The 18,865-nt window shown below is 35.9% G+C and overlaps 1 protein-coding gene across 3 annotated transcripts in view; it reads left to right on the forward strand.

Annotated features, from left to right (window-relative positions):
- Nucleotides 1-18,865, forward strand: part of Aass (aminoadipate-semialdehyde synthase) — a 64,591-nt gene that overhangs the window by 31,318 nt on the left and 14,408 nt on the right. For all 3 annotated transcript variants that reach the window (XM_010635347.3, XM_010635349.3, XM_010635348.3), the window contains exons 12-17: nt 9,593-9,652; nt 9,851-9,918; nt 14,399-14,520; nt 14,709-14,835; nt 18,122-18,232; nt 18,326-18,434. In XM_010635347.3, the coding sequence (XP_010633649.1) occupies nt 9,593-9,652; nt 9,851-9,918; nt 14,399-14,520; nt 14,709-14,835; nt 18,122-18,232; nt 18,326-18,434 (597 nt within the window). The remainder of the gene's footprint in view (nt 1-9,592; nt 9,653-9,850; nt 9,919-14,398; nt 14,521-14,708; nt 14,836-18,121; nt 18,233-18,325; nt 18,435-18,865) is intronic.

Consider the following 18,865-nt stretch of genomic DNA (forward strand, 5'->3'; position numbering starts at 1 on the left):
CTCACTTTTTTTTAAAGTTTACTGGTACATTTTAGGTATACAGTTCAATTACGTTCATTATTGGGATCTTGTACCTTTACATGACAGGTCTTGGTTCTCATTTTTTCCCCTTGTGGAGAGTGTGTGTATGAAATTGTGAATAGCACTAAACCCTATGTTTAAATTTTTTTACTATACATACATACCTTTGATAAAGTTTAGTTTATAAGCTAGGCAGCATGAAAAAAGATGAACAATTATAACTATAAAAAATAGAAAATTTATAACAATATACTGTAGTAAAAGCTATCTGAATGTGAATTTTCCCTCAAAATACCCTATTGGAATGTACTAACCTTCTTCATGTGTGTTGTGACGTGATGAAATGTTTCTGTGACAGCTGGGTGTAATTACATGCCTGTAATCCCGCACTCTGGGAGGCTCAGGTGGGCAGATTGCAAGTGTGAGACCATCCTGAGCAATTTAATGACTTAGCAAAATCCTGTCTCAAAATTAAAAAAACAAAAAGTGAGGATATAACTCAGGGAGAAAGCCCTGGGCTCAATTCCCAGTACCACCAAAAACAAAGAGCCTACCTGTTAAGGTGAAATGAGGTGAGCGGTGTAGACAGTGCATAGCAATCAGGCCACTGAATAAGAGTTACTTGAGCACAGGTACTGCAGTACTACCACAGTCGATCTGATAGTTTCTATGTGACTTTTGAGGGGGTTGAATATACAGTGTGAATATCCAGAGCAAAGGGATGATCCCCACCCCTGGGGGATGGAGTGGGACAGAGCAAAATTCCATCATGCTACTCAGAATGGCATGCAATTTAAAACTTATTGTTTATTTCAGACCTTTTCCATTTAATATTTTTTGACTGCAGCTGAATGTAGGCATTTGAAAGTGTGCAAAGTAAAACTGTGAGTAAGAGGCATTGCTGTACTTATCCTTCTAAATTCTGGGTTAACTTGGGGTTGAACTCTGTTGACTGTGTCTCCCTTTGAGAATGGACCATACTTTTTGAGTTTTCATAGACTGAACAATTTTGGATTGCGTTCTGGATGATGTGAATCTTGTGTCGTGGAGATTTTGTGTTGTCATTGCTCCGAAAAGTGATACTTCTTTTTCAAGCACGCAATTAATTTGGTTATACTCAAACTTACAATCCTACCGCCTCTCTGTAGGTAGATCGCTTGAAAAAAATGTTCAGCATTTTTATCTTTGCCTCTGCTGCTTGTAGTCTGGTCTGGCAACTCCTGAGTATGAGCAGCATCCAGAGACTCTGGGCAGAGTTTACATAAAAGTTGGACCTCCCTTTTTCTGAATCTACTCTTTTTTGGCATTTTCCCCTCACCCTATAGAAGCTGAGCCTTGTTTGTTTTTTATCAGAAAGTCGGCGCACTTTCACCACATTTTTGTCTTCTCACACCTATATGACTTGTCCTCAAAACAATGCACAGGAGACACCTACTGCCAGTACTCCTCTGTGCTTTGACCCTCTCCCCCAAACTGCTTGCTGTCCACTCTTGGAAGGCTGCCTGTAATTTGTTATTGCTTGTATTTTGCCCACAGCACGTTGCTATCTATGGGATGTAGGGTATATAAGAACTTCTCTATCGAAAATGGGAGGAATCGCCTGGCTCTAAGTGGATTAAATGATCTTGGCTCCAGTAAAGTTTTGGAGGAGCTAAAAGCGGTCAGATTATGGTAAATACTGAAGTTTTGTCTTGTGGGTAGATTTAACTGAATTTCTTGAAATGTCTTTTTGTTTAATTGCTCTAACATTATTCTTCATTCAAAGGAGTTATTACAAGGTAATTTAAACTTACACATTATGTTGTTACAGAATTTCAATTGTAAGTTTATTTCTTTTGGAGCTTAGAATACATTTTTTTCTTTTCTTTTTTTTCCCTCCATTACTGGGGATCGAACTCAGGACCTTGCACTTGCGAGGCAGGCACACACACCACTGAGCTAAATCCCTGCCCTAGAATACATTTGTTTTTCATTCCAGTTTGTCCTTAATAAAAATTATCATTCACCCAGTGTAGTTCATCTTATATGGATGGTATGTGAAAAATCCATTCAATTTGCACTATTGTGTTATTGAGAATTAGCTCAGGTAACTCATAAGCAAAAGTGCATTCTTACTGTTTTAATTAAAGACCAAATATAAGTATAATTTTTTTTATTATGTAAAATATGAATGTATAATACTAGATCACCAGAGATAAGTGACACATAAGGATGCAACATGTAACTCACCACAAAGAGTATCAGGGAACACTACATAGTTCAAAAGTAGGACAATATCAGCATTCCAGAAATTCCTCCGTTCCTCTCCAGTTCTGTCCCACTCTTCTTCCTAACAATAACCACTATCCTGACTTCTAATTATGGAATAATTTTGCTGTCTTTTGAAAGTTTTATATATGTGGAATTATATAACATGTATGCAGCTGGATCTAAAATCTTTCACTCAGCATTATCTTCATTATATTGTTTACTTTAGATGCCATTTGTTTTCATCAGTGTGTACTAATCCATTGTGTGATTACAACATGATTTACTCATCTGTTCTACTGAAAGACAACTGAGATTACTAATAATCCTATTATGAATTATTTAAACCTGTCTTTTGTTATACACATGCTTGCGTTTCTTCTGTTGAGTTTATTCTTGATATGGAGTTTATGATTTATAGACATATTCAGTTTTATTAGAGACTGTCAAAGTGCTTACAAGGTACTAGAACCAACCCGATCAGCAGTGTATGAGAATCCCAGGTGTTTACATTCTCAACAATATTTTTCATTGTTAATTATTCAATTTAGATGTATCTTCAGATGGTTGCTTCTGGCATTTCCTTAGTGACTGACAAGATAATACAATTTTTCTTTTATTTACTGGTAATTTAATAATTTCCTTTGTATAACACCTATTCAAATCTTTTACCTCTTTTCTAGTGGCCCTTTTTAAAAATTAATTTTATTGTACACTTTAAGTAACAATATAATAACACTCATTGGAGATTTGTATCTTGATTCTTATTTTTTCCCTATTCCCCTGCCCTCCTTTCAACCCCTCCACCCCTTTCTATTTACAAAGAATTTGTTTCAATTTTGTCATTTTCTTTTATGAATTCCATTCTTTCTTTTCCTTTCCTGTACCCCTCCCACTTTCCCTTTGCACCTTTTCTTCCTATTTCACATTGTATATTAGACATTTTGATGCTTATTTACACTTTGTTTCTCACACCAGAGAAACTATTCGATATTTACACATGTATATCCTATTTATTACCTAGGAGTTTGGCCTTGATGTACATCCATTTAGCGATAAATATTGCTGATTTCTCTTTCTTTATGACTGAGTAGTGCTCTATTTTAATAAAAAACCCCACGTTTTTTATGTTATTAATTTTATTGGTACATTTTAGGTATACAGCATAATGACCTTCATCATTGGGAATTTGCACCTTTACATAATCCATCTTGGTTCTTATTTTTTCCCCATTCCCCTGCCCTCCTTTCAACACATCTACCTCTCACTATCTGCAAAGACTTTCTTTCCAACAGTTATTGATTGATTTCTTGATAGCAGCCATTCTTTGTGGGGTGAGGTGGAATCTCAGTGTTGTTTTCATCTGCATCTCTCGAATGACCAGTGATGTGAAACATTTTTTCATATATTTACTTGCTGCTTTTACTTCTTTGTCTGAGAAATGTCTGTTCTTTTCAGATGCCCATTTATGAATTGGGTTTTTATATTTGGGGGAACTGATTGTTTTGAGTTCTTCATATATTCTCGATAGTAGTGCTTTGTCTGAGGAGCAGCTGGTAAAAACTTTTTTCCATATTGTAGGTTGTCTCTTAGTTCTGTTGAGGGTTTCTTTTGCAGTACAGAAGCTTTTTAATAAGCTTTTTAGAAGCAGAATGTCTTTGTTTCATTCTTAATCTTAAAAAGAGGACATCTTCCATATTTAATTAATAAATATGATATCTACTGTGAGGTTTTGAAAAATGTTCTTGTTCATATCAAGGGACTTAAAATCCCTGGCCCAGCTTGCATTTATTAATAAATAGTTTAAACTTTCATTTTCTTCTGTCAATTTCGTGTTTATTTTTCTAGATATTGGTCTGTTTCATCTATGTTGAAAACTTTATCTTCACAATATTTTTCATAATATCCTTTTATTCTCTGTTTTATATACTCTATAGTGATTTTTCTTTCTCCAAACTGATGTTAGTTGTCAGTGCTTTCTGGTTTTCCTTGCTCTATTTTACCTGGCATTAATCAACTCTATTAGTCATTTCAAAGAAGTAGTTTTAATTTCAGTTATTTTCTCTATCATTTTCTATTTTATTGATTTCTCATCTTTATTTTTTCTTTTACTTTTTTTTTGAAGCTTCTTTTTCTAGTCTTTTTCAATTAATTAATTAATTAATTTCTAGTCTTTTTCTTTAGTAATATGAAAGCTACAAATTAACTCTTCTGAGTTCAGCTTTTGTTTTGTCCTAGTAGCTTTTGATAAGTATATTTTCTCTCTCTTCCAGTTTAAAATATTTTCTAACTTCTATTATTTATTTTTGAAGTTCTGTAGCATTTAGGATTTTTAAAAATATCTATATTACTGGTTGGTGTTTTAATTGTATTATAGTCAGAAAATATATGTGTACTCACATGATCTCAGTTCTTTAAATTTTGTGGAAGTTTGATTTCTGACTACAAATGGTCACTTTTGCCAAAATTTTCCATGTGCAGTTAAAAATAACATGTACTTATGCTATTATTGGGCATAGTGTTCTATATTTGTATGTGAGTTAAATGTTTATTTTATTCAAGTCTATATTTTAATGTCTTTCTGTTTTATATACTAGTTCACTAATCTTACCTTCAGCTGTGTCATTCCTTGACTGTATTCATTTTGATAGTTTTACTTTACATCAGAACTTTCTATTATATTATTTTAAAGTTTTTTATTTTCTTTTGAGCTTGTCTATCTTCTCTTTTTCACTTTTTGAATACATTGATTACAGTTAAATTCATTTCTGATAGTTCCAATATACTTGTGGTTCTGTTTATGTTCTGCTTTTTTCTTTTTGTTTTCAATCAATTATTATCATTTAAAATGCCTGTTTGTAGAGTTAAAAAAAATGCTTGTTTGTTTTTGACTGAATGCCAGACGTTGCCTATGTAAAAGTTTAGAGATGATTTGAGGCTCTTGATGTTGTGTGATTTTCTGTAAGAGATTTCCTTTGTTTCTGACAGGGAGATAGTTTAGGAGAAAATTACCTCAGTTCATGAGGATGGAAGTTACTCAAAGGCTTCAGTTCATTGGAAAAATAATGTTTTTCAAGTTATAATTTATTTTAGATTTTGAGTTGTGTTAGAAAAATATGGTATGTAAATCTTAAAATTTTAGTATAGTAAAAGATGCATTGTTCTCTTAAAATACTCTCCCTCACTTTGAACACACTTACTCAGCATTCTTATTACTTTCTGAACCAGTTCTAAAAGTCTTCTTTCGTTTCAGTTGTGCCCTGGCTGCCTCAATGCCCTGAACCAATTCAAAATGTTTACAGCAATTTTTGTCAAATAAAAACTTTACAGTGTTTTCTCACCCAGCTTCTTCACTGGATCTCCCACAGTGTGACTTCTGACTCTTCCCTCAAATCAAAATAACCAGAAAAGATAAATGTTCAGAATAGATTCAGGACATCAAGGCAGCTGTAGAAAACATGAAAGAGGACTTTCAGAAAGTGAAAAAAAATTAGGTGATAAGTGTATTGAGGGGGGTGGGCATTTTGAGAGGTGTTAATGGCAATGTGTCTTATACCATAATACATTTTAAAACTTAATCATTCATCACATATTACAATCATATTTGTTATATTCTTTCAGTATCTGAAACAAAAATCTGGTTTAGATTAGAATTCCCCTTCCGTAGACCTTAGATTCCAGTTTTCGTTAATTTATTGTTGAAAGTCACCTAGTACCTCTTCTCAGTTTTGCAGCTTTCCTACGCCTTGCTGCTGCACCTTACAACGTCATAGACTCTGTTTTCCACTGCCGAATTCCTTAAGGAGATGAGTGATGCCAAATGTCTGATTTATCTCCTTGGGTGCCCTTCTCTGGGGCTACAGTACAACAAACCTTCAATACTTTTTGAGCCTAAAAACAGAAGCTTTTTATGTTTTACCTCGTTTTATTCAGTAAAAGGTTTGATCAGAAAGGAGCTAATAGGGCCGGGGATTTAGCTCAGTGGTGCTTCTGCCTGCCTTGCAAGTGCAAGGTCCTGAGTTTGATCCCTGGTAAAAAAAAAAGAAAGCAGCTAATCACCATTGCTAGGTAGAAAAATGTACACTTAACAAGATGATGTCTACATATTTATGTACATCCAGTAATTAATAGAATTTTAGGCAGTATGACAAGGCTAAAAATGTCAGGCAGCAACTTGGAAGATTTTAGGTAGCATTGCGGCAGGAAATATACCTTGGGTATCTGAGGACTAAGCTTTTCAAAATTTCTAACATCTTCATATTTTACATCTCTATAATTCTCCAAACAGTAGTAAAAAACCAGTGACTGTCTCTGTCTCAGAGCTTTAATGTACGTGTACTTGCTTATTTCTAAATAGATAGTATATTGTCTGAGTTTTTTAATAAGAGTACAGGAACTTTATTGGAGTATATACACTACCTCTTCCCCCTTTGATTTTTCTTCTTTGATTTAAAGTCTGTGTTAACTGTGTGATCGATCTCCATCAATGGAGTAAACTTTTTTATTTTACTTCCTTTCTACTGCCTCTCTGTGTGTCACTTGCCAATTCCTTCCATAGCATTCACTGCTTTTCTCTCATTGCTGAGACAAAATAGGCAACATTCAAAGTTAAAGGGGGGAAGGTTTATTTGGCTTACAGTTCGTAGAGGTTTTATTCCATAGTCAGCTGGCTCCAAGACTGGCAGAGGGGCAACTGTTCATGGCAGTGAAAGAGAGAAAAAGCAAGAGACCTTAGCAGCATCCCCCTAATAAGAATTTTATCTTATTCAGACTACTTAGGGTAGGTAACAATAAGGCTGTCAATCCTACTGTCTTCGGGCCTAGCTGCACCATGAGTCAATCACACACTCTACATCCAGCCACCTCCAAAATAGTCTGACCATGTGAGGCTTGGGGAGACATTGAGATGCAAACCATCACAAAGTCCATACAGTCAGCCCAACACAGGATGCCACTCTGCAACCAATATGAAAGTTGTGTTTCAGTTAAGTTCAAAAGATGTTTCTTGAGTATCTTTTGGAACAAGGCATATCTAGGGATGAAGAGAATTAAAGCACGTTTCTGACGTACAGAAACATGAGGTCTAGGAGGAGGATGAGACACCTGTATAACTGAACCATAAGATGGAGTGTTACGGCCATCAGAAAGCCACTAATGAATGAGGAAAAGGTAGTGTCTTGTTGGACCAACTCAAGCAATATTTTATGAAAGATAGGACATTAGAGGTGGATTGAATGGGAGACGTGTGATGGAGACAGAATAGACGTGGGAGTTGAATTGTCAACTCTGAGTAAAGATAAATGTATTAGCTTCGTATTTTAAAAAAAGTTTAACACCAAGATGAATAGATTGATATTAATTTAGGACAGTAATGTGGTATTGAAGTGTGAAACTGACTAGACATATATACTTTCAGACCTTTATGCTTTTAGTTTTGCTGTATTTGAATTCTCATAAGAGACAGTGCAGTCATTGAGCAGTCTTCTGTATTTGCCACCCTTTAGGTGGACTCATGATAAATTTCTTGATTACTTTCCTGAGAGAAAAATCCACTGAATTTAAATAATTATTTTAGACATCCAGGAATTTATTTGTTGAATGTTTACCATCCTATCATGTGACAGACAGATAGTAAGATTCTAGGTGTCACTGATCCCCTTAAGGTGTGTTTGGAGATAGACTTTGGTAAAGACTCCTTAAAGGTGGTGATTTTTCACCTATGTATTAGAGAATGAAGAGAGGGAGTTTTGTGTAGAGGGTAAAGCACATGAGGCATCTGCATGATATAACTTGAGACATGTGAAAGCATGGCACAGGGAGGCAGCAGAGGCCAGCTGTGAAAAAGAGTCAATGCTGGATAAGCAGTCAAAAGGAACAGAGGCTGGAGAGACAGAGCTGGACTCTGGAGGGCCTTGTAGGCCATAGAGGGAGCTGGAGGCTTCATACTGAAGACAGTGGACAATTATTAAATTATTTCAAATAGGAGAAAGAATCAGATTGATGCTTTAGCCTGGAGAAAGATGGAAGAGCTGGGGATTTAGCTCAGTGGCACTATACCTGCCTCACAAATGCAAGGACTTGAGTTTGATCCTCAGTACCCACCCCAAAAAAAAGAGAGAGAGAAAAAGATGGAAGAAAATGAGATAGGAGGCAGTTTCCATGGTTCCATTGAGGCCTAAATAAAGCAATAGAATGACACCTGGATGGATACAGAGAAGAGTACACAAGAGATCAGTAGTAAACTATATGCTAAGTGACTTTAGAGCTTTGCTCTATTATTTCCTAACAGCGTTGGTCTGTGGGCCCTTGTGCGGCAGAAGTGTTTTCTTAGGATGGGAATACCACAGTGGTTGCCGAAAGAAGGAAGTAGCAGGAGACTTGAGTGTGCTAATTTCATGAGCTTCTGTTTCTTTTGACCTATACATGCATATCTTTATTTTTTAAAAAATACCTCTATGTGAGTAATAAATAGCTGACATATCCTGTGCTTTAGGCACATGAGCATAGTTTAGTATTTGCTTTAATACAATAAATAAATTCACTGGTGCCAGCATAAGATATATACATATTTCTCTTTCTTAGTTGGGTGAAATCTAGATTTTAATTTAAGATTAGGAGGAGAGATTATCTCACTGGCCCTCCCTTGCCCATTAGAAGTAACAACACTGATTCATATGCCCATTACTGTGTACCCTTGGCAATATACACAAGATTGAGTACTTTGGGAAAAAAACAGAAAGGCCACAAGGTGCTAGGATGTTAACATGTCCCTTTTGTCCCTGTCTGTCTGACTCCATCTGATGAGATAATGAGGAGAGAGTGTGGCTGATCTTTGAGGTCCGCTTGATCAAGTTGGTTTCTCTATTACTTTTGAAATATCAACGTGCCTTTACATAGAATTAATAGGGAACCCACGGAGACTCTTACTGCAGGATTGACAGGCTTGTTGAATAGAAAATGCCATTCCCTCCATCCAGTGGAGCTGCCTAAACCTTTGGAGCAGGATAGAGCCTCTCAAAGAGAGGACTGGGAATGGAGCTTTACAACGTGCTCATATGATAGAGCTGATTGGGCAAAATAAGCTTTTTTGTGTTTTTAGCAAGCAAAGATGATTACAATCAAATTTTAGTTTTAAAATTGGAACTTGCACTGGAACACTAAGTTCTTGGGAGCTAAATGGATTGCTTACAGCAGATTCCTATTACCAATTATTTATATTCAGTGATCTGTAGAAAACTGTTTCCTAAATATTAATATGGATACAAACAGGAACAAGTCCCTTTTCAACATAATTTATCTCTTGCCAACCTCATTTTCCTTTCAGTTATTATCAGATGCTTCCCAGCCTCTTGAAAGTCAGAATTTTTCTCCTGTGGTGCGAGATGTAAGTTTTAAGATTTTATTTCCTCAAAGGTACTTTTTCACACTTCTGTCTTAACTCTCCTCGTTCCTTTACCTATTCTCTGTCCCTGTCTTTTTTTCTCTACTTCTCTTTCACTCTGCTAGCTGCCAGTAACGAGCCCATGTTTGTGGAATTAAAATGTTGGATACTAAAGAAATGTCTTGTGGCGTCTACTTCTAGGCAGTGATTACATCCAATGGTTTATTGACTGATAAATATAAATATATCCAGAAACTCCGAGAGAGCAGGTAAGGACTGTTCAAATCTTTGTTTTATGCGTTTATTCTTATTTTGGATTTGTTGAGCATTTTTAAATCATCAGTGGAAGTTTTTCATATTGTTTATGTAATATGTAAATTTTGTGAATCTCAGGTCTGTAAATGGAGAAAGTCTAAACTAAGTGTTCAGCTGAAAGCTGTGTGAGTTATTTTTCCCTGGGAGTAGTGTGGCATTTTGTTGGCTATGTAACAACTTGTGCATATTTATGTATAAGGAAGGAAATGTCAAGAAAGAGTTGCCATTTCTGTAGCCTTTTGCTCTTTCTAACATTTCATATATTATGACTCTTGCTATGTTCTCAAAGGAAGATGAGCACATTCTTACTTTCTGTGGTGCTTTCAGCTTGGGTTCTAGTTAAGGGTTTGGGCTTTTTTTCTTAGTATGATGAGTAGAGAAATGAATTTTTTTTTTTTCAGCACTGGGGATCGAACTCAGGACCTTGCTCTATTTTTTATCGAGTGTATTGGTACATTTTAGGTATACAGTACAGTTACATTCATTATTGGGATTTTGTACCTTTATAGGACAGGTCTTGGTTCTCATTTTTCCCCTTGTCCCTGCCCTCCCTTCACCCCCTCCTCCCCTCCCCATTTACAAACACTTTATTTTCATTTTCTCATATTTTTTTCTTTTCCCTTATTATCTTTCCCCTACCCTTCCCACTTTCCCTACACCTTTAGCCCTTTTCTCCCTATTTCACATGATCCATTATCTCATTAGGATCTTATGTACTATTATAGTTTTTCACACCAGAGAAACTATTCAGTATTTATACATGCGTGACTAATTTATTTCACTTAGGAGTATATCCTCGATATGTATCCATTTTCCTATGAATGAATCTAATTTCTCATTCTTTATGGCTGAGTAGAAAAACCACATCTTCTTTATCCAGTTTCCAACTGATGGGCAAATGGGCTGTTTTCAACTTTTAACTATTACAAACTGTGCTGCTATAAACATAGGTATGCATATATCACTGTGATATGATTCTTTTAATTCTTTTGGAAAAATACCCCATCAACAGAACTAAGAGAAAACCTACAATGTGGGAAAAAATTTTTACCAGCTGCTCCTCAGACAAAGGACTATTATTTAGAATATATAAAGAACTCAAAACAATCAGCCCCCCAAATATAAAGACCAGATTAAAAAATGGGCATCTGAAATGAACAGACATTTCTCAGACAAATAAATAAAAGCAGCAAGTAGATATATGAAAAAATGTTCCACATCACTGGTCATTCGAGAGATGCAGATAAAAACAACACTGAGATTCTACCTCACCCCACGAAGAATGGCTGCTATCAAGAAATCAATCAATAACAAATGTTGGCAGGGTTGTGGGGATAAAGGAACAGCCCTTCTCCATTGTTGGTGGGAGTGCAGACTGGTGCAACCACTATGGAAATCAATATGGAGATACCTCAAAGAACTAGGATTAGAGGTTCCATTTGACCCAGCCATCCCTCTGTCAGTACCTTGCTCTTGCAAGGCAGGGAAATGAATCTTGAATAGAAATGAAGGGAAATAGTGAAGAAAGTAACTGGTGAGAGGTAGTTTTCTCTAGGGATTCTCACTGAGAGGAAGGTGCCAGAAAATAGTATGGTGTGCTGGGGATTTAGCTCAGCAGCACCCTGCCTGCCTTGCAAGCACAACATCATGAGTTTGATCCCTGGTACCAGGAAAAAAAAAATTGTGGTTTATGTCCCCAAAAGAAGAGTTCTCTTAGAACAGTTCTTAGCTAGGGCTCTTCTTTTCTCAATTGATTTTATTGCTCAGAATTTGAAAACAGTAACATTTCTTTGGAATATTCTGGTTTCTTCTAGTTGACTGCATTTGATTTGTGTTTTTCTTAGTTGATAGTGTGATTCTTTTATATCATATTATCATATTGATATACCATATTGTTTAAAAATAAACTTTTGTTTTTCTGTCCTTTTTTAGTACATGTTTGGAGTAAATGTTGAATACATTCCTCATAGGGAGTGAGTTCATGTTCTGAACATGTCTTGATTCTTTTTAATCCCCTTCCCTTCTCCACCTCCCTCTCTCTGACTCTAGATCTCCTTTTATGATTATGATTATGATTATTATTATTAGTAGTAGTTCATGTTTGTATCATGTAAAAATTGCATTCATTGAGGGTAGCTGGTACATGTACATGATGCATCTTTTCATGCCTCTCCCCCAGATTCTTGGTCCCTTTCTCATTTGCAAAAGATCTATCTCCCTGTTTTCTTTTATCCACTTTTATTTTGCTCTTCATTATACTTTGGATTACTCAAACAAGAGAAACTATATGGTATCTAAGCTGGTGTGACTGATTCATTTCACTTAATACAAATGTTTTCAATGAGTCTCCATTTTTCTACAAATGTCTCACATTTATCTTTCTTTATAGCCGAGTAGTATTCCATTACCTGAAGTGTCCACATTTTCTTTCTTTATTTATCTGTCAGTAGACATATAGGGCACTTCTCAGATTTAGTTATTATGAGTTGTGCCATTATAAACATTGGTATATGTGTATTTCTGTAACATGATGACTTAAGCTCTTTGTAAAAGGTTCCTAGAAGGGGAATAGCTGGGTAAATGGAATTTCTAATTTTAGTTCTTTGAGAAATCTCCATACTGATTTCCGTAATCGTTGTGCTAGTTTACATCCCCACCATTCCTTTTTCACTGTAGCCATGCCAGCATTTGTTATTATTTGATTTTTTTTTGATGATTACTATTCTTTCTGGCGTAAGATGAAATCTTAGCCATGTTTTAATTTGCATTTCTCTAAGGGCCAGAGATGTTGAACCTTTTTATGTTTATTGGCATTTGTGCTTCTTCTGAGAAGTGCTTATTCATTTCAGTTGGCCATTTTTTTCATTGGGTCTTTTATTTGAGGGATCTACTTTTGCGCTTTCTTTATGTATTCTAGATATTAATCCTTTTTCTGATTAGCTGGCAAAATTTTTTCCCATTTTTTAGGTTGTCTCTTTACTTTGTAAACTGTTTTCTGTGCTGTGCAGAAGCTTTTTAGTTTGATGTCATCCCATTTATTGATTCTTGCTGTTATTTCTTGTACAATTGGGGTTCTGTTCAGAAAGTCCGTGCCTACACTAGTGACTCCAAAGTTTTACCTTTTTAAATCTTCCAGTAGGTTGTTTATTTAAAATTTTGATCCATTTTGATTTTAGTTCAGTACATGGTAAGAGATTTAGGTCCAGCTTCAATCTTTTGTATACCGATAGCCAGTTTTTCCAGCATCATTTGCTAATGAGGCTATCTTGATTTGTGGTTGTATCTGCTCCACTGGTCTATTCACATTTAACAAAATAAGTCAACGAACTGATTTCTCAGGAGAACTGTTTGTACATTTTTTATTTGTATCTCAAAGTAATGTTTTAGTAATATAAACCATAGACGGTATTGAGATAACATACAATAACTAAATAACAGTGGTACTCCAGGAATTGAAATGGGATAGGATAATAGAGGAGAAATCTTCTTATCGGTAGTATGTACGTGTTGGGGAATAACAGAGATAAGAACACTTTGTATTTATGTTTACTGACTCACTTATTAACAAAAAGGTTCATAGTTTAGGTTTGAGAGAAATCTTGGCCTAAACATTGCAAAAGAACTTGCTGCTTAAGTACCTGGCACCAGGCTACTTCCATGGATTTACATTGAAATCCAGAAATTTTACTCAAAATACATTTAAAGAGTGACTTCCATGTTCAACCCAAAATGTACTGGGCATCCGTGGATTTATAAATATGTTTAAGGCTTGCTGATGACTTGGAGGTCACAGTTTGGAAGTAATCTTTCCAGGAGGTATAGGTTCTAACAGAATAAACTATTCAAAAATTAAAATGCTTCCTAGTATTAGTCTTTGGTTTTTAAATTAAATCCATTGTATTTGTGATTACAAATTTGTGGTTTTGACTGTTTTTGCATAACTCTTAAAAATGTAGGACAAAACAATTTCTAGTGTGGATGTAATATCCCCACTTCAGATTATTGTTCCCTTGGATGGCTGTGAGGACTAAGTAGATGTCCAGTGTAAAGTCTCCGGCATGATTTTGAATCATGTCCCCTGGGAGGTTAACACGTGAGACTCACTCAGTTAGAGTAAGCCCGGAAATGGTCCAAATATCTGCACCTCATTAGTAGTACTGAGGATTGTAGAAGTCTGTATGGTACAGCATCTCAGAGATGTGAGGGCCTTTAGCCCTTCACTGTATGAAATCTATAACAATAAGGAGAAATATGAAAATAAAATACTGGATAATGATATAGGGAACTCCTGTTTAGGCTCTTATTGTAAGTGATATGGAGAGAGGTTGTTTTGTAAGCTAGGTTTGGGGTTGATTTCAGGACAGCAAGAATCTGTTATTCAAAACACATAAAAATTTAATTATTTTTTCCTCTCTCTTTTTTTTTTTTAAACAGAGAACGCATTCAGTTACTTTCAATGAATACCAAGAAAAAGGTCTTGGTTCTTGGATCTGGCTACGTATCTGGGCCTGTATTAGAATACTTGTCAAGAGACAGCAATATAGAACTAACATTAGGTAAATAAGCCCTAATTCTTTGAAGAAGAAGAGATGATTTCATAGCATGTGGACCCTGTGAATTTTAGATGACTACCTTTTTTCTAAAACTGGAAAAATTATTTTTTGGAAATGTTAAAAGGTGTATTGGTCTTTACCCAGTGGAAGGAAATCTAAAGGTTGGATTTTGTTTTTTTCTCTTGAAATAGGCTCTGATTCGATGAGTCAAATTAAGCAGTTGGGCAAGAAATACAATATTAATCCTGTTTACATGAACATTGCTAACCAAGAAGAAAAACTGAACTCCTTGGTGGCAACACAGGATCTTGTCATCAGGTATCTGGCAGGAAATGAATTCCATATATTTTTTGTTATTTCTCTTTGACTTTCTCTTCTCCTTGGCTGCTCCTATCCTCCCTCCCTCTTCTCTCCTCTCCTCCTCCCTATGCTTTCTCTCCCTTCTTTCTTCTCCCATCCTGTCCTGTCCTTTCTTCTTCACTCATGAACTATGAATCCTAAGTATACATCCAAAAATGGCATAAAAGATAAATGTGGAGCTCCGTGAATCTCCACAAAGACAACGCATTCTGGAATCATCATTCACCTCAGGAAATGGTATCACTAGTACACCTAAAGCCCTCTTTATGCACTTTTCTATTCTTTAGCCTTATCCACAACAGTAAATGTTATTCTGGCTTCTAACATACAGATTAATAATTGCCTGTTGTGAAAGTTTGTATAATCAGAATCATTACATCTTCATTTGTGGCTGTCTTCATTCATTAAATAGTATACAAGTTGTTATTGTCTATAATTGTAGTTTACTTCATTGCTGAGCATTATTATACGAATGTGTCATTGTTATTCATTTGATTTTTGACTAATATTTAGGTTGTTCCTAAATTTTGGCTGTTTTGAATCGTGCTATGTGCATTTTCATGATTATGTATGCGCTTTCTGGTGATCTTAAACCTAAGAGTAGAATTCATGCAGTACTCATGTTTCACATATTTTGATGTTTACTTTGTGCTTTGAACACAAAAGGCTTAAATGAAACGAGTAGACTCTTAGCTGTATGAACATTTTAAGTCTTATCATGGGAGCGAATCTTGACATATAGTAATTATTGCTATTAAACAAAAACATAGATCCAGAGCTGGGCATGGTGGCACATACCTGTAATCCCAGTACTCTGGGAGGCTGGAGTTGGAGAGTCACAAGTTCAAGCCCATCCTGGGCAACTTAGCCAGTTAGGAAAACCTGTCTCAAAACAAAAAAATAAAAAGAATCTTGGGGGTTAGGGTCAGAATTTGCAAGGTCCTGGATTCAACCCCCATACCTAAAAATAATGGATATCTGACTTCTACTTACAGAGATATATGAGGTTAATTTTATACTTAAACTTGGTTTTGAAAGGTTAAGGATGAGAATAGTCATCTTTTTTTAGAATATAATTTTTCCAAAACGAGAGGAAGAAAATTAGCTGCTCATTTATAGTGATTACTTAATATCTTTCATCATTAGGCAAGATTCAAGTGGTATATTTGGAGGAAATTCTGTGATCTACAGTTTAAATCACAGGCTTGGAAAACAGATTAAATGAAAGGCAATTGTAAGTATAGGTGGAAAATTTTATATTTCTTGATATCTTTAGATATATATATGTGCTCACTTTGGCAGCACATACACTAAATATATATTCACCTGGACACTTATTGTTTCTCAATTTAGAGACTTTATGTAAATTAATTTTTATTCAGCAAAAGTTAACTAATGTATAATATCCTGCATGGCATCAATATATTTATGAAAAGAAATTCTGATTCAAACTCAAATATTCTACTCTTCTGAGTATTTAAAACAGAAAGAATTCTTGTTATCACACCACATACAAGTATGTGTGATGAATATGAAAAGTATGGTGACATAGTGTGATACTTTTACAAGCTAGTATTGATTTTTCCTTGGTATTATATAGATTGCTTTATGAAATACACAGTGTCAGTCACTTACTCAGCACTCAGGTGTTGAGACAGAATACCTGACACCCACAGCTTAAAGGAGGAAAGATTTATTATTTCGGCTCACAGTTCGCAGAGGTTTCAGTTCGTAGTTAGCTGGCTTCAAGACAGGGCAGAACGGCAGAGGTTATGGCGGAGGAGAAACAGCTCAGGACATAACAGTGAGCAGCAGAGAGGGAGCTCAGGGGAGGAGGGCAGGAGATGCACCCTTCCAGTTCACAATCCCAGCAACCCACCTCCTCCAATCAGGCTTCACCTCCCAAATCACTTTCAGCTATAAGCTCATCAATGGACTAATCTATTGATGAGTATCACTCCCCTATAATCCCATTACCTCCCCCGCAATGCCCTATCTACGACTTTGGAGAGACATCAAGGAATAATCTATAATGGGCTACTGCAGAATGTAAATGTTGTTGTGTGTCTTGTAAGGTGATTTATCATTCCCCAGATAGAATATGGATGTACTCATTTATATCAACATTTATGAAAATTAAAATACCAAAGCCAGACTTGTGAAAAACCCAATGAAAGTTAAGTTTTGGTTGCTGCTCACTTTCTTGTTCACCATGCTCTTAACCATTTTGATAGCCTGTATACTTGTTTGTAATATTAAGCCTATTTCTCCATAGCTTGTTTTTAGTTTACTCTTTAAGGTCACATGAGCCACTTGGTCTAGTTTGACTCTTCCAGGCAGCCACTTGGGAAATGTGGAGGTAAAAGAACAGCAGCTCTGTTTTTAGTAGGAAACCCAAGAAAGGAAACCGTGGAGATAAAAGGATCCATGGAATAGATTCCATTAAATTTTATAAAAATAATAGGATGGTTGCAGAGGAAGATCTGGCTTTGGGGAAATTTGGCAAAACTACTCGGAGGAAAATAACTATTCAGCCATTCTTTTTATTTTCTTTTATCAGTATGTTTGCAGTGCAGTCATCTTGGGGAGTGGGTACATGTACCTACTACAGTGTGTTTCTTTTTTCATCCACTTTCCTTTCCTCTCCCCTCTTTCCTTCCTCTAATTCCCCTCTCCCTATTTTTCTTCTGGTTGATGTTATTAATCTTAGCTCATCCTACGGTATGTCCTGTGTGCACTCATTGAGGTTTTCAGGTTCCTGTACATGGCATAGTTTTACTCTGCCTAGGTCCCCTTCCACGCCTTCTCATTCCTTGCCCTTGTTCTCTTGGAACCCTTCCCTATCACGAGAGATTCATCCCCTTGTCCTTTTCTATCCATCCTTTCTTAAAAGAGGGTCTGATCTGGGGGTTGATAAGCACTCCAAGTGGAAGGTACAGTATGACTGAGGATCCAGAGCTCAAAGGAACAGGCTTTTAATAGAGAACGACAGTAACTTCCGTGGTTCATGTGTAATGTGTGAAAAAAATTGATGGAAAAATGTGGAAAAGTTAAGTGCCGCTTATTGAGGAGGCCTTTAGATATGACAGACTGAATTATTCTGTAGTTTACAGAGTCCTTGGTCATTGCTGAGAGAATCATTTAATTATATCCGTGACTTAAGCCTGAGATTCACTGCACTTCAAGGTACATTGGAAGGACAGGTTGGAAAAGAGTTTCTGCTTAGTCTGTTTCTCTTTTCCAGCTTATTGCCATATGTGCTGCATCCTATTGTGGCCAAGGCGTGTATCAGTAACAAAGTTAACATGATCACAGCGAGTTACATCTCACCAGCACTAAAAGAACTGGAAAAGAGGTAAGTGTCAATCGTTTCCAACAAAGACGTGGCTCAGTATGTTGTTTTTGTGCTCTATCTGATTTCCATTTTCCACTTTCCAACCCGTGCCAGTGTGGAAGAGGCTGGAATCACGATCATTGGCGAGTTGGGATTGGACCCTGGTCTTGATCATATGTTGGCAATGGATACAATTGATAAGGCCAGACAAGTGGGAGCCATGGTGAGCCCCATCTGTATCCAAAAAGTCCATTTAGGAAAACGTTAAGAGGTCTCGCTTCTTGAGTACAGAAATAATCTTTCTATAATTTCGATAAAGGATTTTTGATTTATTACAACTCATTCTTGGATTATAATTTTCAAATAGAATTCTGCAACTGCACATATATACCTAGAGTAAAGCAGTATTTGTACATTAAATTGCAACCAGTTTTTAGATAAATAGATGCTGTTTTAATGTTTTGGCTTTATCATGGTGGAACTGATTCAGAAGAATTGAACTCATGTTGAATTTTTAAATAAGAAAAATGTTAATCATTAGCTCTACAGGTGTTTTCTTTCTTGCTCAGAGTAACATATGTGTAATATGTATTAATATTACTCTGAGGTAACGAACTAGTTTTGGCATTAAGGATATATGTTTGAAAACTGTGG

The sequence above is a fragment of the Fukomys damarensis genome, unplaced genomic scaffold, assembly GCF_012274545.1.
Source record: "Fukomys damarensis isolate Sample0158 unplaced genomic scaffold, DMR_v1.0_HiC HiC_scaffold_4, whole genome shotgun sequence".
Classification (NCBI taxonomy): Eukaryota; Metazoa; Chordata; class Mammalia; order Rodentia; family Bathyergidae; genus Fukomys; species Fukomys damarensis.